The sequence below is a fragment of the Neophocaena asiaeorientalis genome, unplaced genomic scaffold (assembly GCF_003031525.2).
Source record: "Neophocaena asiaeorientalis asiaeorientalis breed wild unplaced genomic scaffold, Neophocaena_asiaeorientalis_V1.1 scaffold5, whole genome shotgun sequence".
Taxonomy (NCBI): Eukaryota; Metazoa; Chordata; class Mammalia; order Artiodactyla; family Phocoenidae; genus Neophocaena; species Neophocaena asiaeorientalis.
Genome location: NW_020174698.1, coordinates 1,109,595 through 1,127,665, shown reverse-complemented (window position 1 = coordinate 1,127,665; position 18,071 = coordinate 1,109,595). Strand labels below are relative to the sequence as shown.

The following is an 18,071-nucleotide window of genomic DNA, read 5'->3' as shown; positions in this document are numbered from 1 at the left end:
GTGTCCCCTGCATTGGCAGGCGGACTCTCAACCACTGCGCCACCAGGGAAGCCCAAACTTGATATTTTTTTCCACTCAGGTCTTCTTTCATGTCTCTTGAATTTTCCCCCAAATTTTATTTTTATTGTATTATACTTTATAATATCTTTTTAAATTCTTTTTTCTTAAATCATTATCTTTTCAACCAATTTACCCCATTTTACTCTGCCTTATTAAATGAATTCCAACAAAATTATTTACTAAAGCTATAAATTGTGAGATTTATTTCATAATACACAATCAAAAGGATAATAACAATAATTTAACACTCATTTGCAAAGTTTTTTATGTTATGGATTTATCAAGTATCTTATCCTGTGCACTTACCAAGAAGCTCCATGGTCTCTACTTTCAGAATCCATGAAATTAGAGTCCAAAAACATATCTTTGTAGATTCGACCAACGAGGCAATACATATCTGAAGCAACTTGCCCTTCACTTTGCACCAGGGGAATCATAATGTCAAGAGCTTTTGCTCTATCTCCAGGGAGATTTCTCCTAAGGTAGAGGAGGGAAACATCATTGTTTCAGTATAGATTACAGAAGCAGTTTAGGTCAATTATCTTTTTAAAACTCTATTTAATATATTGATTCACATTAGTGAAGTTTGGCAAGATAAAAACAACAATTATATTTTGAGAGTCTTCTGTAAATCTTTTTGTCCTATTGCATGTCTACTGCGTTTAACAAGGATTTCTTTTGAGTTGCTTTTCTGCTAATGGTGATAGATTTGTGCTTATCCATCCATAGTCCTTCCAATTTCCCTGCAGTCTCTTGCAAATTTAAGTTGATGGAGTGAGATTAGGAATGCAGTCTGTGGCCTTGAATGGGGTAGAGTCAAGGATCCAAACAGAGACAAAACCCTGATACTATAGGTTTCAATGGCTTTTACTCTGAAACACTGAGCAAACTAATTCACAGACAATACCAACAATCCAACTTTAACCCGAGTCACTTATTTTCTACACGTGACCAATTGATTATCTAAGCAAGCTGCTTTATATAGCTCATTTTAAAATCAGCGAGTACGTATAGATTGTTCTCAAAGATTAAAATTCTCTTAAGAATTGTTTCTTGAACCTTGAAAGCACTGTGCTAAGTGAAGGAAGCCAGTCACAAAGACTACCTGTGTATGAGCTCATCATATGAGATGTCCAGAGTAGGCAAATCTATGGAGACAGAAAGTAGATTTGTGGTTGCCTAGGTCTGGGGGATTTGAGAGGAAATGGGAGGGTGACCGCTAGTGGGGAGGGGGCTTTTTTTGGTGGTGATACAAATGTTTTAAAAGTCTTGGTGTTCATGGTCACACAACTCTGTTAATACACTAAAATCCATTGAATCACAGTACACTTTAAATAAAATTGTATGGTATATGAATTATATTTCAATAAAACTGCTATATAAAAAGAGTTATTTGTATTCTCAACTACTATTTTAAATCTTTCTGTGCGTGAAATTCCTTTTTACACTTTGTACTAAATACCTTGAGTTTAGAATAATGCTGCATACAAATACATTTATCATTTCATTCTATTCTATTTTAGGAAAGACAGAGACAAAATATGGATAAAGGAAAATATAAGAGGCTCTATGGACTTTCATTTTTCATTTCAATATAGAATATATTTCATTCCGTCTTTCATTTCATCTTTCAAAAAGGATTTATTTGAAAACCAGTTGGAACAGATACTCTCTGGAGGTTTCATCTCACTCTGCCAAATCTAAAGAAAAAGATGTTTAATAAATGGGGAGATAAAATAGACTTTCATTATACATGTACTGATAAAGTTAGCAATTTCTAGAGTTTGGGTAGATAAAAAAGGAAACACACAATCTCTGGTTAAAGAGCATGCTGACTTTTCTTTGGAGACAAAGGCAGGAGAACCTAGTGATGAAGAACAGAAATACCAGCATCAGCTAGATCTGGGTTTGAGCCCCAGTTTTATGATATGCTTACTCCACCTCTTCAGTTTCCTCGTCGGTAAACTAATTAAGCCTTCATGGCAAATGAATGATAGATGTGAGGTCCCCTCCCTTTTTCTTTTTATCATTCTCTCCAGTTGTAGTAATTACATACATATTCAACTCTCCGCCATGGCAGAGAACAGCACAACTAAGTTTTGGACAGTTCAGTGCTCTAGGCCTCTCTATGGCCAGCACAGGGATGATCCTCCACGGTGACTTTGGGTAGAAAGTGGCACTGAGGCAGGTGCCAGCCATGATGCCAACAGAAGGCGTGGAGGCAGGACTGGAAGCAGCAGTGTTAGTCCTGGTCCTAGAAGATTCATGGACACATGACCTAAAATGTGGCCCACAGAGTTTTAATTATAATTAGGTATGTTCAGGGCAATCCCAGTGAACATATCTTCTGGCTAGGAATATGTTCACCTAGATATAACTATCCCTACTCTAGTTACTTTTTGTGTAAATAATCATTTGGCGTTGAGTATATTTAAAGATAACATCATATCCATGGAATTTAAAAAATCCTAAAAAATATATAAATAGTAAACACAAATTTTGACAGAGAAGAAAAAGAATTTTTAGAATTTAAATATACAAGCATTGAGGGACATTATTTTACTGACAAAAAAGAAAAAATCAGAATGCATGCTTCCTATATTTTACATGGTTGAAGTAGAAATATTAACATTACATTCTAATAGGGAGTGGTTGCAAGGCTATAGCAAAACATACCATAGAAAGAATACGGAGGTTAAAAAATAATATGTTAGCACATTGTGGATGGAAACTTTTTCTTCTTACCTATTCAGTGCAAATGCATAATGAAACTTCACATGGTGATGGGAGGCCAAATCAAAGGTTGGCAGCTTTTCTAAAGTCTCTACCAGCTTCACGATAGAATCATAGTCCTTTTAAACAAGAGGAGAATAACATAGAATTAAACCATTGGGAGAAAGTCCTGACAATGAAATGCCTTTGGCCAACCAGCTACCTGAATCTAAGAAGGGCATTAAAAAAAAGAACTAGAGGGCTTCCCTGGTGGCGCAGTGGTTGAGAGTCCGCCTGCCAATGCAGGGGACACGGGTTCGTGCCCCGGTCCAGGAATATCCCACATGCCGCAGAATGGCTGAGCCCGTGAGCCATGGCCGCTGAGCCTGCGCGTCCGGAGCCTGTGCTCCGCAACGGGAGAGGCCACAACAGTGAGAGGCCCGCGTACCGCAAAAAAACAAAACAAAACAAAAAAAACTAGAACCCACGGAATACTTTGAAGAATCTAAAACCAAGAAGAAACTGTTTGTTTAAATAAGGGGTTTGGATTATATAGATAAAACATTAGAAATATTGAGTTACCACATCTGACCTAAAAAACAATAAACCATCTAACATGGTAATACTGCATTGTCTAAATATGGGTGGTTTACTTCTCCCTGGAGCCAGATTCCTGGTATGCAGGGTCTTATCAATTACTTTTAGGGAAATAATTTCCAAAATATCAAGGACATGGAGCAACTAATTGAACTTCTGTGATAAGTAACAAAACTATTCCGTTTCAACACAAGTAAGCTCTCTGGTCATGGAATCCTAAGTGCCACACTTTTTCCACGTATGTGAATCTTTGTTGCCCACATGAAGCTTTACTCGGGCCTGAAAGGTTGGGAATAAGAAACCAGAAGTCGTTTAAAGTTTACTGTAAAACTCCAATAGCAAATCCCCAACTCAGGATTTCACTCTACTTACCATAATTTAAAAATTTTAAGACATCCCAATAAAAATAATATTGCATGTTCGTGCTTTACTTTATATATTTTTAAAGTTATTTTTTAAATTAATCAATTGCACATTTCATACTTCTATCTAGTTAGGCCCAGCACTATCACTTTCAAGCAACACAAATTCCAGGAGTAAGAGAGATGTCTGGAAAGCTCTAAAAATTTCTGCTATTCGCCAAAACAAAGCTTTCACTTATTGACTGATGGGTGTGCCAGAGGCTAATGGAATAGAACAGGCTGTCTGCAGATTAGTTATGCATGCAAAGTTTTCTTTTTGTTCTTTTGGAGGAAAAAGTCAGACCTTTACCGTACAAGTCTTTCACAATCACTGATGGTTAACTTATATAAGTCTGTTTCATTTATCATAAAATCTCTGGATGGAAAGCTTAGGAGAGTCAATAAAAAATTACATGTAGTGACATGAATGACTTAATAGCTAACTAAAACTGGATATTAACGCTCCCTCATTCCTCCAACGTGCTACATGACAAAGACGTGACTTTGAGCAGCTTCTCACCTGGATATCTCTGTAGGAAAGTAACAGATTTATGACAATATCTGCTGTCAGGACTTCGATATTATCCACTCGCTGTCGAATTCTTGCCAATTCAGCTGCCAGTTCTTTACCAGTGTATAAGTTACGAGCTTTCCTGATATCATTGAGTATAGATTCCCGGAAATACTGGCTGGTGGGAAAACACATTTTTTAGAGTTAATATTAGAAAGGATTTCAATGAAAAGCAATGATCTTATAAGGAAACGGATGACGTCTGCAGCATTCGTACCTTTCAGTTCGTTAAGATGCACACAATCAACACCTTATCTATCTGGTATTATTTAAAAACTGGGGCATCCTATTCTTTTACACTCAGCCTTGCTTCAGTAAGAATTAAAGGTAAAGACACTCCATGATAATGAATTTTCCAAGACCCTGCAATGTACCACTTAAAATGCTAAAACTTTATTTTTCATTTTACTGTTTTGAGTAGAAATTGTTCTAAGTAAATTAGGTGTGCCTGTGATTTGAACATAATATAACATTTTCCTTCTGATCCAGCATCATCATTTATCAACCTAAATGACTGCTCTTAAGTAAAATATAATAGTGCTTTCAGCGGTTTTTAGAGAGTTCTTATCCTTACACTAAAAGTCTCTGGACATTTATTCAGATAATATTTCTGTACTTTGAATATATTTTTAAATCTACCATTTCTACAACACAGTTAACAGTCTTTTTTTTTTTTTTTTTTCTGATTTCAAGTTGTTCTCCTCTGAATAAAGTGGACAAAATACAAGAGGTGGACTAGGCAGCATCTATTGTATCCACTTAGAGGGTTTTATATATTTTTCCCTGGTTCTTGGCTGAGTACTGCATGTAAGAAACATCTGATAAGTCGCACAAATAAATAAAGTAGATGAACACTTCATTATCACCACCAAATAGCATTATTAAACTTTACCTGCAACTTGCTTGTGCCACCTTCAAAAGCTGAATGAAACGATCCACAAGAGGTAAGCAGATGGGTCCAAGGAGCAGCTCAAAGTTCGGCTGCATGAGCTCTGTCAAGCCCTTCATGAAGCTGCTATCACAGCAGTAGACCTTGTTATGTGGAGTTATCATGTAAGGAATAAATGTGTAGTTCCCAGTGCACATCTGTGGAAAGAGGAGGCGCCAGAAGGTGGTGAGCTGGCCTGCAGACTCCACACTGATGTAACCCTAAATCCTACTTTTAAATAATAATCCTGAATGTGAAGGTAAATTTTTAAAAACCTCATTTCCTATTTAATGACCTATGAAAACGGAAATCTCTTCCAATTTCTTTAATTCCTTACTTCAAATAATTAGGACTTAAAGATGATGAAGAAAAAAGTATGGCACAGTTTCTATCAATTGATTAAATATTTATTCACCATTTCTCATGGCTAAGGCAAAATGATATATGCTGTAGGTAAAACAGGGTAGCTTAAAACACAGCCTTTGGCCTTCAGGGAACTTAAACTTTAGTCGGAGAGACACAGCATAAATACATGGAAATGATAAGAGCTAACATTTCAGGGCTGTCCATGTGACAGCAATGTGTGAGTGAGGCCAGAATAAACTGCTCCCCCCCAGGCTGCTCTATCGCGGTCGTGGCTCCATTAGTGTCACAGTTACTAAACCTAGAGACCCTGAAGTTATCCTTGATGCTTCCATTTCCTTCCACAGCCTATCAAAGTCCTGTCTATTCCGCCTCGTATTGGTCCATTTCCCTCCATCTTCTCTGCCAACACTGCAGACCATGCCACCAACATACCTGGCCCGAGCCATTGTAATTGGCTTTTAGCTGGGCTCTCTGCTTCTCTTCTTGCCCATCGATCTATTTTCTACCCAGCTGTCAAAGTGACCTTTCAACAACCTATATCAGATGACTTCCCTCAGGTGCTTCAAGCCCCCTCATTTGCTCCTGGCACGAAGATAAAACAGGTCACTGTAGCCTACAAGGGCTTGACCATCCAAACACTGCCTCTCTCTCCAGCCTCAGCCTGTGCCACTCTCCGCTCACTCAGCACCGCCTTCTGTCCGCTCCCGATGATGCCAAGTGAGGGTGCACTAGTGCAAACAAAAGTGGAGGTGGGAAGTGTAAAGGAGAAACTGAACTGGACACCCCTGAGTAAGCGAGTCGTAACCAGAGCTTAGGGCTCAGGGAAGGAGAAGTGAATAGATAAGGGCTTCAAACTCTATATGCTGGGCAGTGGGAATCATGGAAGGATTCAGAGCAGGAAAGAAAACATAAACAAAGCTGTGCATTTTGACAGTCTGGCCAGAAAACGGAAAGAACTGAAAGAGAAAGAAATGAGATTTAAGGAAACTAGGTGGGAAGCTACAAAGCATGACCAGATTGACCGCAGCAACAGTGGACGTGTGCACTTGACTTCAAGAAGAAAAAATCATGGAGACCAGCCAGCTGATTACAGATATTGAGAGAGATGAAGAGGAAGGCATCAAAGGTGACTCTACAGTTGTAAACGGGGCTCCTTAAAGAAGAGTGGGATCCTTAACAAAAAGCAAGAATTCAGAAGGCGGAACCAGACGTAATTATTTATGAACAGATTACACTCCGGGGCACTTGATAGGTATCAGGTAACGAATTATACACAGAGCCTGACTTCCAGTTAAAATATGAAAAGAACTTCAAGTGGGTGAGATTTGATTTGGGGTGGGTAGGGTGACATGCACACTTTTGAAAGGTTGGGATTTAAGGGGAACAGGACAATGTCCAAAACAGAGTTGGACGTGTGTGATTGGAATGTAGAAGAGTTTCAAGCCAAAATACAGACCTGGTGATTCTTTGGCATGGCTGAATCTGAGGAAATGGGAGAGACCTCTAAGAGAAAAATCCAGAGAGAAAGCAAAAAGCAGGGAGCTGAAAACTAGAATGAGATGGGCGGAAAACTCTATTTATCACCGTTCTAGGGAGTCCAGAAGCGCAGATTATTTGTTCCGTGTCAGAATTACAGAGAACGATGCATCACTTCGCTTATCCTTCGAACTAAACAAATGAGAGCAAACATTTATTCACCTTGGCATGTGCCGGGGAATGAATGGCCATACATTCACAACAGCCCACTGAAGGAGGGGATCTTGTCTCCATTTTACAGGTGAGGGTTCAGGTAAGGCTTGGCAAGGTCACACAGCTGGGCTGTGATGTGTCTGGGACTCCAGTCCAGGAACTCCTTCTCCAGAGGTCCTGCCATTATGGCTTCGGGGCTGGGCACCCTCCCGCCTGGGCTTGACCTGACGGCACATCAACCCCTTTGCCTCAGGTCACCTTGCACGGACCCCTGCATGAGCCAAGTTACTGCCTTGTAGCAAACAGATGAGAAGTGTCAAATGCCCTTACGGTTAGGTTTAATTATTTATGAACATGTTATTCTTTGAGGCACTTGTATTTCAGGTAATGAAGCAGAAACTGGACGTGACTTCCATCTAAAGTGCGAGAAGAACCTCCCAAGGTTGACATTTGATTTTTAAATCAAGCACATTAAATTGTTCCTTTTGCAAGTTCTCCTTGATGGACCAATAATTGGAAGACTAGTGGGGAAGAGGAAAAATAAACATATCCTGCTACTAAAATGTTACCAAGATCCCACAGCAGGTCCACCATTTTAATCCTTTTACCCAAGCCACTGTCTAAACAGAAAAGAAAGGCAAGTATATCAAGAGATTGCTTTTCAAAGTTTCTGGAGCTTAAACTATGAGGGAGCTATATAAAAGAGCAACAGAATCAAATACTCTTGTTTTAGATAAGCACTTGGACTCAAAATTACAAAGAAAGGCTCTCAATCTTCTAAGTCACAAAATAAGGACAAACAGATGAGAAGCCAATAAACCAGAAAAGCACTTTTAGAGTTTCTTCTGCTGCTGGATAAAGTTCTGTATCCTCAAAAGCCTTAATACCATGTGTATCTGTGTATAAGACATGAACCAGGACACATTATTACTGAAAGACTGGATATTGGGGGATAACGCATCTGTGTAAAACTAATTCTGTCAGATGTCTGGGTGTGTGTTGAGCAGTAGGCGGGTAAAGAGAGAAAATGAGAGTCATGCAAACAGCAGAGGAAATCAGATTCCTGAAACTGTCTTCAAACCCCATGGGATGACGTTTCAGAATCCTTGTTGAAGGTATTCAGCATGCTAAGGCTTTCCCAAGTTCCTGGCCTCACTGCTCTTTTTGGAGTCTCCTCCCTATGTTTCTAAGGCAGTATTTTTTTTTTCAATGTCCCATTGTTTATGGCCAAAAAAGGGAGAGAGCAGTAAACAGCAGGAGGCACGTGGATGCTTCTAGGCCTGAGCTGAGAGCCAGCCGAGTGAGCATGCAGTGGGGAGAAAGTGTGCACGCGGGGAGTGGGGAGCGGGGAGCAGGGAGCGGGGAGCGGGGAGCGGACTTCAGATTGCTTTTTAAAATTAATTAATTAATTAATTTTAACTACTTTATTGGAGTATAATTGCTTTACAATGCTGTGTTAGTTTCTGCTTTACAACAGAGTGAATCAGCTATACATACACATATATCCCCATATCTCCTCCCTCTTGCATCTCCCTCCCACCCTTCGTGTCTTTTAAAAAGATAACAGCTGCTGAGAAAAGCACTTTTTCAAAATGATGAACGCTAATAATAAGGGAACATTTATTTCCCAAGCTGGCTCACTTATAACTTACAAATACCATTACTGCAATTTCTTTTTACAGATTGCTACCAAACCCCGAGTTTGAAATAAATAATAATCCAAAGCAAATAAAAACAATGACTGTGTGATCAAGAAAAGACATTTCAGGTGCAACAACTGTCTTTTATTAATAAGATACTAATTCTAAAATATTTAAACCTACTTCTTGAAAAAGAAAGACCACAGCACAATTCTTTACATTTCAAAATACTAAGGCATGATCATAAAATAACAAGGCTGATCTCTCCGGCCCATGCTTGTTTTCATGGCTATAAAAACACACAGCTCAAAATCTAAATGTGTTCTCTCTGATTACCTTCACTGCTTTTGTTTTAAAAAATAAGTCAATTCTGTTTTTCAATTTTTAAAGGTTACATAAAGGTGAACATAAGTATGTATGGAAAATGAATTAAGCTTCTGGGAAGATATGCTCTCAGCAGTCAAACTTATTGAAATATATGCTCAGAATACTCAACTTTTGAGAAGGACACCCAGCACCGGAAACACAGCAGCTTACTCAAGTCAATGGGTGACTTGTTCATAACGTGCAGTATGGGGTCAACTTATAAACCTGCTTCCCCACACATCCAACCCATCACTGGGCATGATTAGCTCTTCCCTGCCATTCAGGTAAATGCCACCTCCTCTGAAAGACCTTCCATCCCCGCTTGAGGGAAGGGGCACCCACTCTTTGGCACACACGACCTTATGTTAATTTCTAATTTGTCTGTTTGCTTATTTGCTTGACCTTCTCCCCCAGCAAGACTGTGGCACTTCTCAGTTGTTGTCTCCTGAGACAGTTATGAATGGCTTGTCTCTACTTTCAGCCTTCACAGTGAGTCTCTTGTGGCACTAAGCCCAAAGCCTGGCACATAGTCCATGTTCCGTCAACATTTGCTTCACAAAATCTGTTACACTGAATTGATGCATGAAGCAGTAATTGTTCATTTCCTGTTGAGATGTGAAGAATGAGTTTATCATGGCAACATTATTTATGCTGCAATGAGTCTCTGATCTGAACTCTTAAATTTCTTAAATCTTTATATCTTAAATTTCCAATCTAAGGGAAATTTACCCATTGTACTTTTAATCTTACCCTCATCTTAAATGGAATCATGTGCAGATCTTTATGTAGTATGTTATTTCCACTCTAAGTTTCAGAGATACATTCTTTAAGGTTTTAAATACTGGCTTACCTTCCAAAATGAAAAACCATTGGCATAACAAGGCTGATTTTGGAATATATTATAATTATCTTTCGTGCATTTAAAAATTTTTTAATTTATTTTTTATCACTTTTTAACTTTTGTTTAATTCTGTGTGGAGGGTAAGAACTTTGAAGGGTGGTTTCAAAGGTCTTAAAGTGTGGTTTACAAGACTTAGGAACTTGGGCTTCCCTGGTGGTGCAGTGGTTAAGAATCTGCCTGCCAATGCAGGGTACACAGGTTTGAGCCCTGGTCCGGGAAGATCCCACATGCCACGGAGCAACTAAGCCCATGCGCCATAACTACTGAGCCTGTGCTCTAGAGCCCGCAAGCCACAACTACTGATTCCGTGTGCCACAACTACTGAAGCCCGCACACCTAGAGCCCATGCTCCGCAACAGGAGAAGCCATCGCAATAAGAAGCCCGTGCACCACAATGAAGAGAAGCCCCTTCCTTGGGCTTCCCTGGTGGCACAGTGGTTGAGAGTCCGCCTGCCGATGCAGGGGACACGGGTTCGTGCCCCGGTCTGGGAGGATCCCACATGCCGCGAAGCGGCTGGGCCCGTGAGCCATGGCTGCTGAGCCTGCGCATCTGGAGCCTGTGCTCCGCAATGGGAGAGGCCACAACAGTGAGAGGCCCGCGTACCGCAAAAGAAAAAAAAAAAAAGAGAAGCCCCCGCTCGCCACAGCTAGAGAAAGCCCGTGGGCAGCAATGAAGACCCAATGCAGCCAAAAATAAATAAATTTAATTAAAAAAAAAAATAGAATGTGTGTGATATTATAAAAGAAAAAACAGGACTTAGGAACTTAAGTCAGTACCAATATAAAGATGATAGAGGTATGTATATATCAACATATCGATACAAATCTCCATATGTGTGTGTACATGTGTATATATGTGTGTATATGTATATTTATAATTTGTATATATAGTGTATATATACAGTGTATATATAGACATAGAAATCTATATATGTATATATACAGAGAGACATACATATACATATGTGTGTATCAGTGTATGTATATATGCTGCTTTAGTAACACTCAAATTACACAAAACTGAATATAGTATGGAAATTTTTTTCTAAAACATAATTATATATAGAAGAAAACAGGTATCAGTGTCATCTCCCATTAGTATAAAGTTTCACTATAAAGCAATATTTATGTAAAATAATCCATATTTATATTGATATGTTAGAAATTCTAAAGCGGAAACAAAGAAATAGAAATTAATAACTGTGGAAATGGAAAATATACCAGAGATCAGTTCATGGAAAAGAAAAGATAAAAAAGTTTCTGGAAGGGTTAAGTAAAATACTCACAGTATTCTTCTGGCAAATGATTTCCTGAAAAATGAGAAAAGAGAAAAGTAAAGCAGAAGTTAATACAAAATTAATTCAACTAATTAATTAAAATATTCTATGTAGAAAAATTTGTATTAACGATTTTATTATTTATTAATTTAGCAATTGGAAATTTAAAATATGAACAGAAGGTGTAGAGTAAGCTTCTGCATCTAAGTTTACAGTCTGATGGAGGAGACAAGAATGCACAAAGGTACCGTCTACGGTTGAAGGAAAACAGCATAAACACGTAGAATCCAAAACCCCAATAACCAAAAAATCATTTCTGCAGAGTATGTATGTGCAGAATTATCTTATAGCTACAATCTTTTTGGGAAGAGATTTAAATGAGTTTGCTTTCCCAAAGCACAATCTCACTTATGCCCTGGGAAGAAACATAGCAGCATGCTTGGAACAAAGCTGGAAGTAAAGGGTATTGGCTACTTGTCAGAGTGGGCAAATCCACATGTAGACAATAAGAACATCTGACAACAACTAGTCATAAATATTGTTACGTATTGTTCCGTAAGAAGTGAAATGTGATAAATACACTGTAGGCAGTGTCCCTATCTTCTAGGCTGTGAGAAATAAGTGAGATCATGCAAATAACGTGGCTATACCGTGTCTGGTGTATAGAAAGTTCCCAATAAAGCTAGCTAACATATTATTATTCCTAGACTTTAAAATGACTAGAGACGTGGAAGAGACAATCTAGAAGAGCCTGTGGCATAAGGGCTTCACTGAGGTTGGGGAATCATGATTTAGGAAGGAGAGATGGGACAGTGTTTTGGAAAAGATGGCATGTATGTTGCCATGGAAACAGGAAATGTAAGGCATTTGTGGAGCCTAAAGGGTGGTCCATCTGGCCAAGAAGAGGAGCCAGCTCAGGGGAGGTAAGAGAAGAGCAGAGGAGGAACACAAGGCCCAGGGGACCAGCTGTCATTCATCCCAGGATCAATATGGGGCAAAAGGGAACCTAGGAAGGCTTTGGCTTGGAGCAGCATGTAAGATTTTTGAATGTTTATGGGTAACAGATGAGGAAACAAAAATCTATAGAGGAAGGAATTGTGAGAGTCATAAAGATGTATATAAAATACTAAAAGAGACCCATCAATACCTCACAACCTTGCTGATGAAAAAAGAACATATACACATTTATAAAGAAACATTATAAGCCTGTACGCGCAGGCATGTATGCACACACATGCTACAACCAGAGAGCTATACTGTAGCAAGGGCTGGGGTTTCTAAGAGGAGGATGTTCCTAGAGTTTGAGGAAGGCTGAAAAGATCTTCAGAGAAGGTGGAACTCAAGAGGAGCCAAGAACATGTCACACCTTCCAAAGGCGAAGCAGGGAGGTGGAGATCCAGGCTAGAGGACTTAGGAGCCACAAAGGCCCATTTAGGGAACAATAAATATTATTACTGGGGGCTAAAGAAAACATCATTTCGAGAAGTACAGAAGAGAGAAATAAAGGGGTACTTGGAAAAGATCTTGAATTCAATCATTGGGCTAAAACAAAGTTCATTTTGGCACACATTGATAATATTAGACAGTTATCTGGGGCCTTACTGAAGAAGGCCTTGAATGTCAAAATAAAGTACTTTGTTGTGTGAGCATTTGGGCATATGACAGTAAACGTGGTTTTTTTTAGGTGAATGATATACATAAAGAAGTATCAGCACACACAAGGACACTGTAAAAGCAAAGGTTTGGAACAACACGAATGTTCTATCAACTAGAAACTGGCTGAATAAACTATGGTCCCTCCATACGATGGAATGCAATGCAGCTGAACAAAGAATGAGGAAGTTCTCTACAGAGTGATATGGAAAGGTCTCCAAGATACACTGCTAAGTGAACAAAAGCAAAGGACAGAATGGTTGTTACCCTATGATCCTATTTATGTATATAAAAGGGAGAAAAAGAAAATTCTAATTTGTGTATTTCTAAAAATCTCTCTGGAAGAATATACAAGAAACTATTAACAGTGGTTGCCAATGGAGAGGGGAGCTGGCTGGCTGGGGGACAAGGATGGGAGCATGACTTTTCACTAACATATCCTTTGCACTTATAAATTTTTGTATCAGGTGAATGCATTACCCAAGAAAGAAATAATTAAAAGGTAAACATTGTTAAAGTTTTAAAAATATGAATTAGATAGTGGTATTTAGTATTGGATGGGAAAAAGCATTTAGGTAGCTATTGCCAAAGCTCAGGGATGCCAAAATAAGGACTTGGACAATGGTGGTGCCCTGGGGGATGGAAATTAAGAGACAAATGAGTGATGTTGAGGAAGGTTGAAAGTGGCTTTTCCCACAGTGTTTCACAGGTGGTTAATGCATCTCTCCACCCATCCATACACACACACACACACACACACACACACACACACACACACGGTTCATGAAAAACATAAATAGGAAAATGTTGGATAATCACAAAGCCAGGAACATAGCATGCGGGATTTTCCAAACTTAATTTATGGAGCATCTCTCCAGAGTAGCAAACTACACCCTTTCCTGAGATAGGCATGTCCTTCTCTCATCCCTCTAAGTAAAAAAACAAAAGAACAAACAAACAAACAAAACACACCCTTATCTTCATCCTGTACCACACAGCATGCTCTGCAAATAGCATAAGAAACCTGTTCTCTGTGAAGCAGGCCTTGACTGCCTTCAATGACACCTAACCTCCTAACAGAAACAGGTGATGTCCTTATTTTTGCCCTCATGACCCCTCATACGAACCTCTATGAAGCACTGCATGTACGACATTGCAAACATTGCTTCGTACAATTCTCCTATCCTACATCATGAGTTCCTTGGATGCAAGAGCCTTGTTTAGTTCATATTTGTATCCCCACTGATTGCCTAGCAGATTGCAGGGCATATAGTTGGTGCTCAATAAAAGGATGAACACATTAATTAGTTAATGAATGTATAAAATACTGGACTATGAATTAGGATAGATACGCGTAAGTCTTGGCTCTGCTCCTGAGTGGCCACGTGCCATTTCACCTCTCTCTAATATAACACACAAAGAATTGGATTGAGTGATCGCTGGTCCCTTCCAACTCTGTATTCTATCATTTACTTTTAGCTAAAGGCCTATCAGAGTCAGCACTGTCCTTGTGCCAGTGGAAGGAGAGATGTCCTCATGCCCAGCACAGGAGCTACTCTACCATGATTTCTGTTTGGTGCATCGGGCACAGAAATGGAGGTGGTGATGAAGGGAGCTGTGGTGAGGGCTGAGTGCGCTGAAGCCTCCCCTCTGCTTGGCACCATAGGAAATAACCACAGCTGCTACTGGCCTACAGCCAACACGTTATGTCTTCCTGAAGAATTGCTCACTGAAGTAATAACCCTCTTACGTGTCTTCTTTGCTTTCATTTCAGGTAATGCGTGCATTATAACAAATTCTAAAACTATATTAAATCACCCCTATAGCAATCTACTGAATTCTTATGAACGCCTGCTCATGTTTTATAGAAGCTAAATGGGTACAAATGGCTCTCTTGAAGGAGAGTTTACTTACAGCTTACGATGCAACCTTAAGGGAGGTATCAACTATAAAGAAAGAAAGGTACTATTTGTGCATTTTAACTCAGTACAAATAAATAGCAAACAAGACCTCAAAAGGTATCTAACTACTGAGGTAGAATAGTGAATGTTTAATTTGTGCTAAATCTACTGAAGAAAAAAAAGGACGAAGGGAATAAATTTAAGAGGCAACTGCAATATTTCACATCACTTCATGGAAACTTTTCACCTAAAGTGCCTAGAAATGAAAAAAATAAAAGTCAACATAAATTCCAGTCTCTTACCAGTGAAATGTTTCTGAAGATGCGTTACCCCACTACAACTTTGTTCTTGCCTACAGTCTTTAGGAGGCTTTTGATCAGTGCACTCACTGGCTGTAACAAAAACATCCTCAAATGTTTTTTCAGTACTCCAGGACCCTTTGATAACCAACCCCAGAAGCAAGACAAATGAGACAATCTAGCCTAGGTCTCATTCCAAGGGAAGACAAAGACAACTTTTGAGAGCTATTTGGGACAATGTAACATTGAAGAGGTCATTGTAAGAATAAATAAATGGGGAGTCCCCCAAATTGGAAAGTTTCTGTAACTAACATTTAGGTAATTACAGCCAGAAGTAGGAAGTGGGAACAGCTGGTGTGAGGTTGCCAAGTCAAATGGACTCAGGGTGGAAGAAACAGAGTTAGCAACCAGGATCTGTTTCCTGAAAGAAAAGAAAGGAGAGGGCTGGGAGTTCTTGGCCAGGAAAAAAGACCATGGCTCCCCTGCTGGTGACCTTCTAGGTCTTCTCTTCTGATATATCCTTCTGTCCCAGTGGAACGTGGCTAGTTTTCTACTAAAGTTAGGAAAAAAGGAATCTTTTTTGTACTCCCCACCTCCATCCTCTTACCTGATTTCAATGCTTCAAAGCTAAACAAAGAAATATCAGATGGGCTGCTGTGAACACCATGGGCCTCACTGAGAAGGTGGGACTCATCTTTACCCTTCCACATGCTGAGCGGGCTTAGAAAGAACACGCCAACACAGGTGTCACAGAACTGGCCCATCTTTAAAGTTAGGGAACTAAGTAGACTTGTGCTTACATGTTATGCTTACATAAATCGAGTTAAAAAAAAAAACCTAACAACAACCTGGAAAATCATATTTTTAACGGACATATGAAATCTGTGGACAGACTTAGAGGGAAATGTACCTGATGACAAGTCCAAGAATATGGGGCTTGTCCTGCTCTGACACTTATTAACTGTGTGTGCCTCTAAGTCATTGCATCCCTGTGGATTTAGTTCTCATCTGTAAAGAAAGCATCTTCTATCTGTTCAATCTACACAGTAACTTGTCTATCTCATTGGGTCATTTTGGAAGACCAAATGAAATAAGTTTATGAGAGACCTTCAAGTGTTTTAAAGCCATAGGCAATATGAGGTATTAATACTATCAAAGCAGACAACCCCAACTCAATTCCCACCGTTATCAGATACAGAGGCATCTTGTACCTGTGTTGTTCATGATCATGGGGAAGAACACATCATGATCATGGGTAAGACATATGAGCAACTGTCAATAAAAACAACCTGTACCAAAAATCAGGTTAAATTATACCCAGGCTGGAAAGTAATCCTAAAAGAAATTCTAGACTTTCTTCTCCTCCTCTATTACTTTTGTTTCAAGTTAAAAAAAATTTATCTTGGTGGGAGAACTCTACTGTAAGTAGATACATATCTTCAAACAGCTGAGATGCTGAAGAGTGACATTTTATACGTTCAGCATTTGAAAGAGCTTCTTAACGCAAACTTCTTATAATGTGTTGTTATTATTTAAAATCAACTTCCTCTTTTTTGTCATCAGCTGTTTCTTTCAGCAATGCCTAATTGGACCATATTATTCAAGTACAAGTATTTCTCAAAAAACAAACTGTATTGTTGCAAAGTTAAAACATAATGAATTTCGGCACAGTAAATTACATTTTACACATAGATTTCAGTAAAAATTTGAAGGATGCATTCTAAAAGGACTCAAATAGGATGATGGTTGCAGTGCCACAAAGATCAACTTCCACAGAAAGAATCAATTATTTATAATGAACAAAAGGGAACAGAATCCAGCAAGCCTTGCCCCATTTGGGTGGGAGTTAGGAGGCTTTCAGACTCACGCCTTCTGTGTGTAGAGGTATTCCTTCTTGCCTTTTAAGGTATTCGAACTCATGGTCCTGTGATGAAAGTCTCTACAAATGAAGAGAATACCTGGTGCCACCCCAGAGATATGACGTCATCTTCCATTCACTATGTAGCATAGATTCCCTTCTCCCTTTGACAAAATGAAAATAAGATGCTAGAAACAATGGGATGGGGGAGGGTAAAGGAGGAATTAGGAAGGAAAGCAAGGGCATACTTTATCCAGTATACAGATAATTCCTTTGAAGATGTAATATTGCTAATTGACATCAAAGAAAACTGGATTTTCTAGTCTCAAGCCCTTTCCCCAACCTCAGGGATTCAACAACTGGAAATCAATTCCTGCTAAAGAAATCATTCATCTAGTCTGTCAGTTCAAGATCTTGAGAGAAAATCTTGATACAGCAGTGCTCACAGGTATTTCTTAGCTGTTCCTCCCCAAAATTGTCTCTTTTTCTTCCCCCAATTTGACATGGAATTATTATAGCTCAGGTGAAAGATAATTTCTGGAATAAGTAAAACAAAAGAACAAGCCTGTTTTTTTCTCTCAACAGAAAAAAAAATATTTCCATGAAATGTTAAAAAGTGTATGTGGGGGCTTCCCTGGTGGCGCAGTGGTTGAGAGTCTGCCTGCCGATGCAGGGGACACGGGTTCGTGCCCCGGTCCGGGAAGATCCCACATGCCGCAGAGCAGCTGGGCTGGGCCCGTGAGCCATGGCCTCTGAGCCTGCGTGGCCGGAGCCTGTGCTCCGCAGCGGGTGAGGCCACAACAGTGAGAGGCCCGCGTACCGCAAAAAAAAAAAAAAAAAAAAAAAAAGAGA

The 18,071-nt window shown here is 39.4% G+C and overlaps 1 protein-coding gene across 2 annotated transcripts in view; it reads right to left on the bottom strand.

The window, feature by feature from the left end:
* MAP3K5 (mitogen-activated protein kinase kinase kinase 5) overlaps window positions 1–18,071 on the bottom strand; it is a 212,032-nt gene that overhangs the window by 120,522 nt on the left and 73,439 nt on the right. For both annotated transcript variants that reach the window (XM_024759046.1, XM_024759045.1), the window contains exons 3-7: window positions 11,518–11,541; window positions 5,234–5,427; window positions 4,291–4,459; window positions 2,806–2,912; window positions 367–537 (exon numbers count right to left, since the gene is read on the bottom strand). In XM_024759046.1, coding sequence (XP_024614814.1) covers window positions 367–537; window positions 2,806–2,912; window positions 4,291–4,459; window positions 5,234–5,427; window positions 11,518–11,541 — 665 coding nt within the window. The remainder of the gene's footprint in view (window positions 1–366; window positions 538–2,805; window positions 2,913–4,290; window positions 4,460–5,233; window positions 5,428–11,517; window positions 11,542–18,071) is intronic.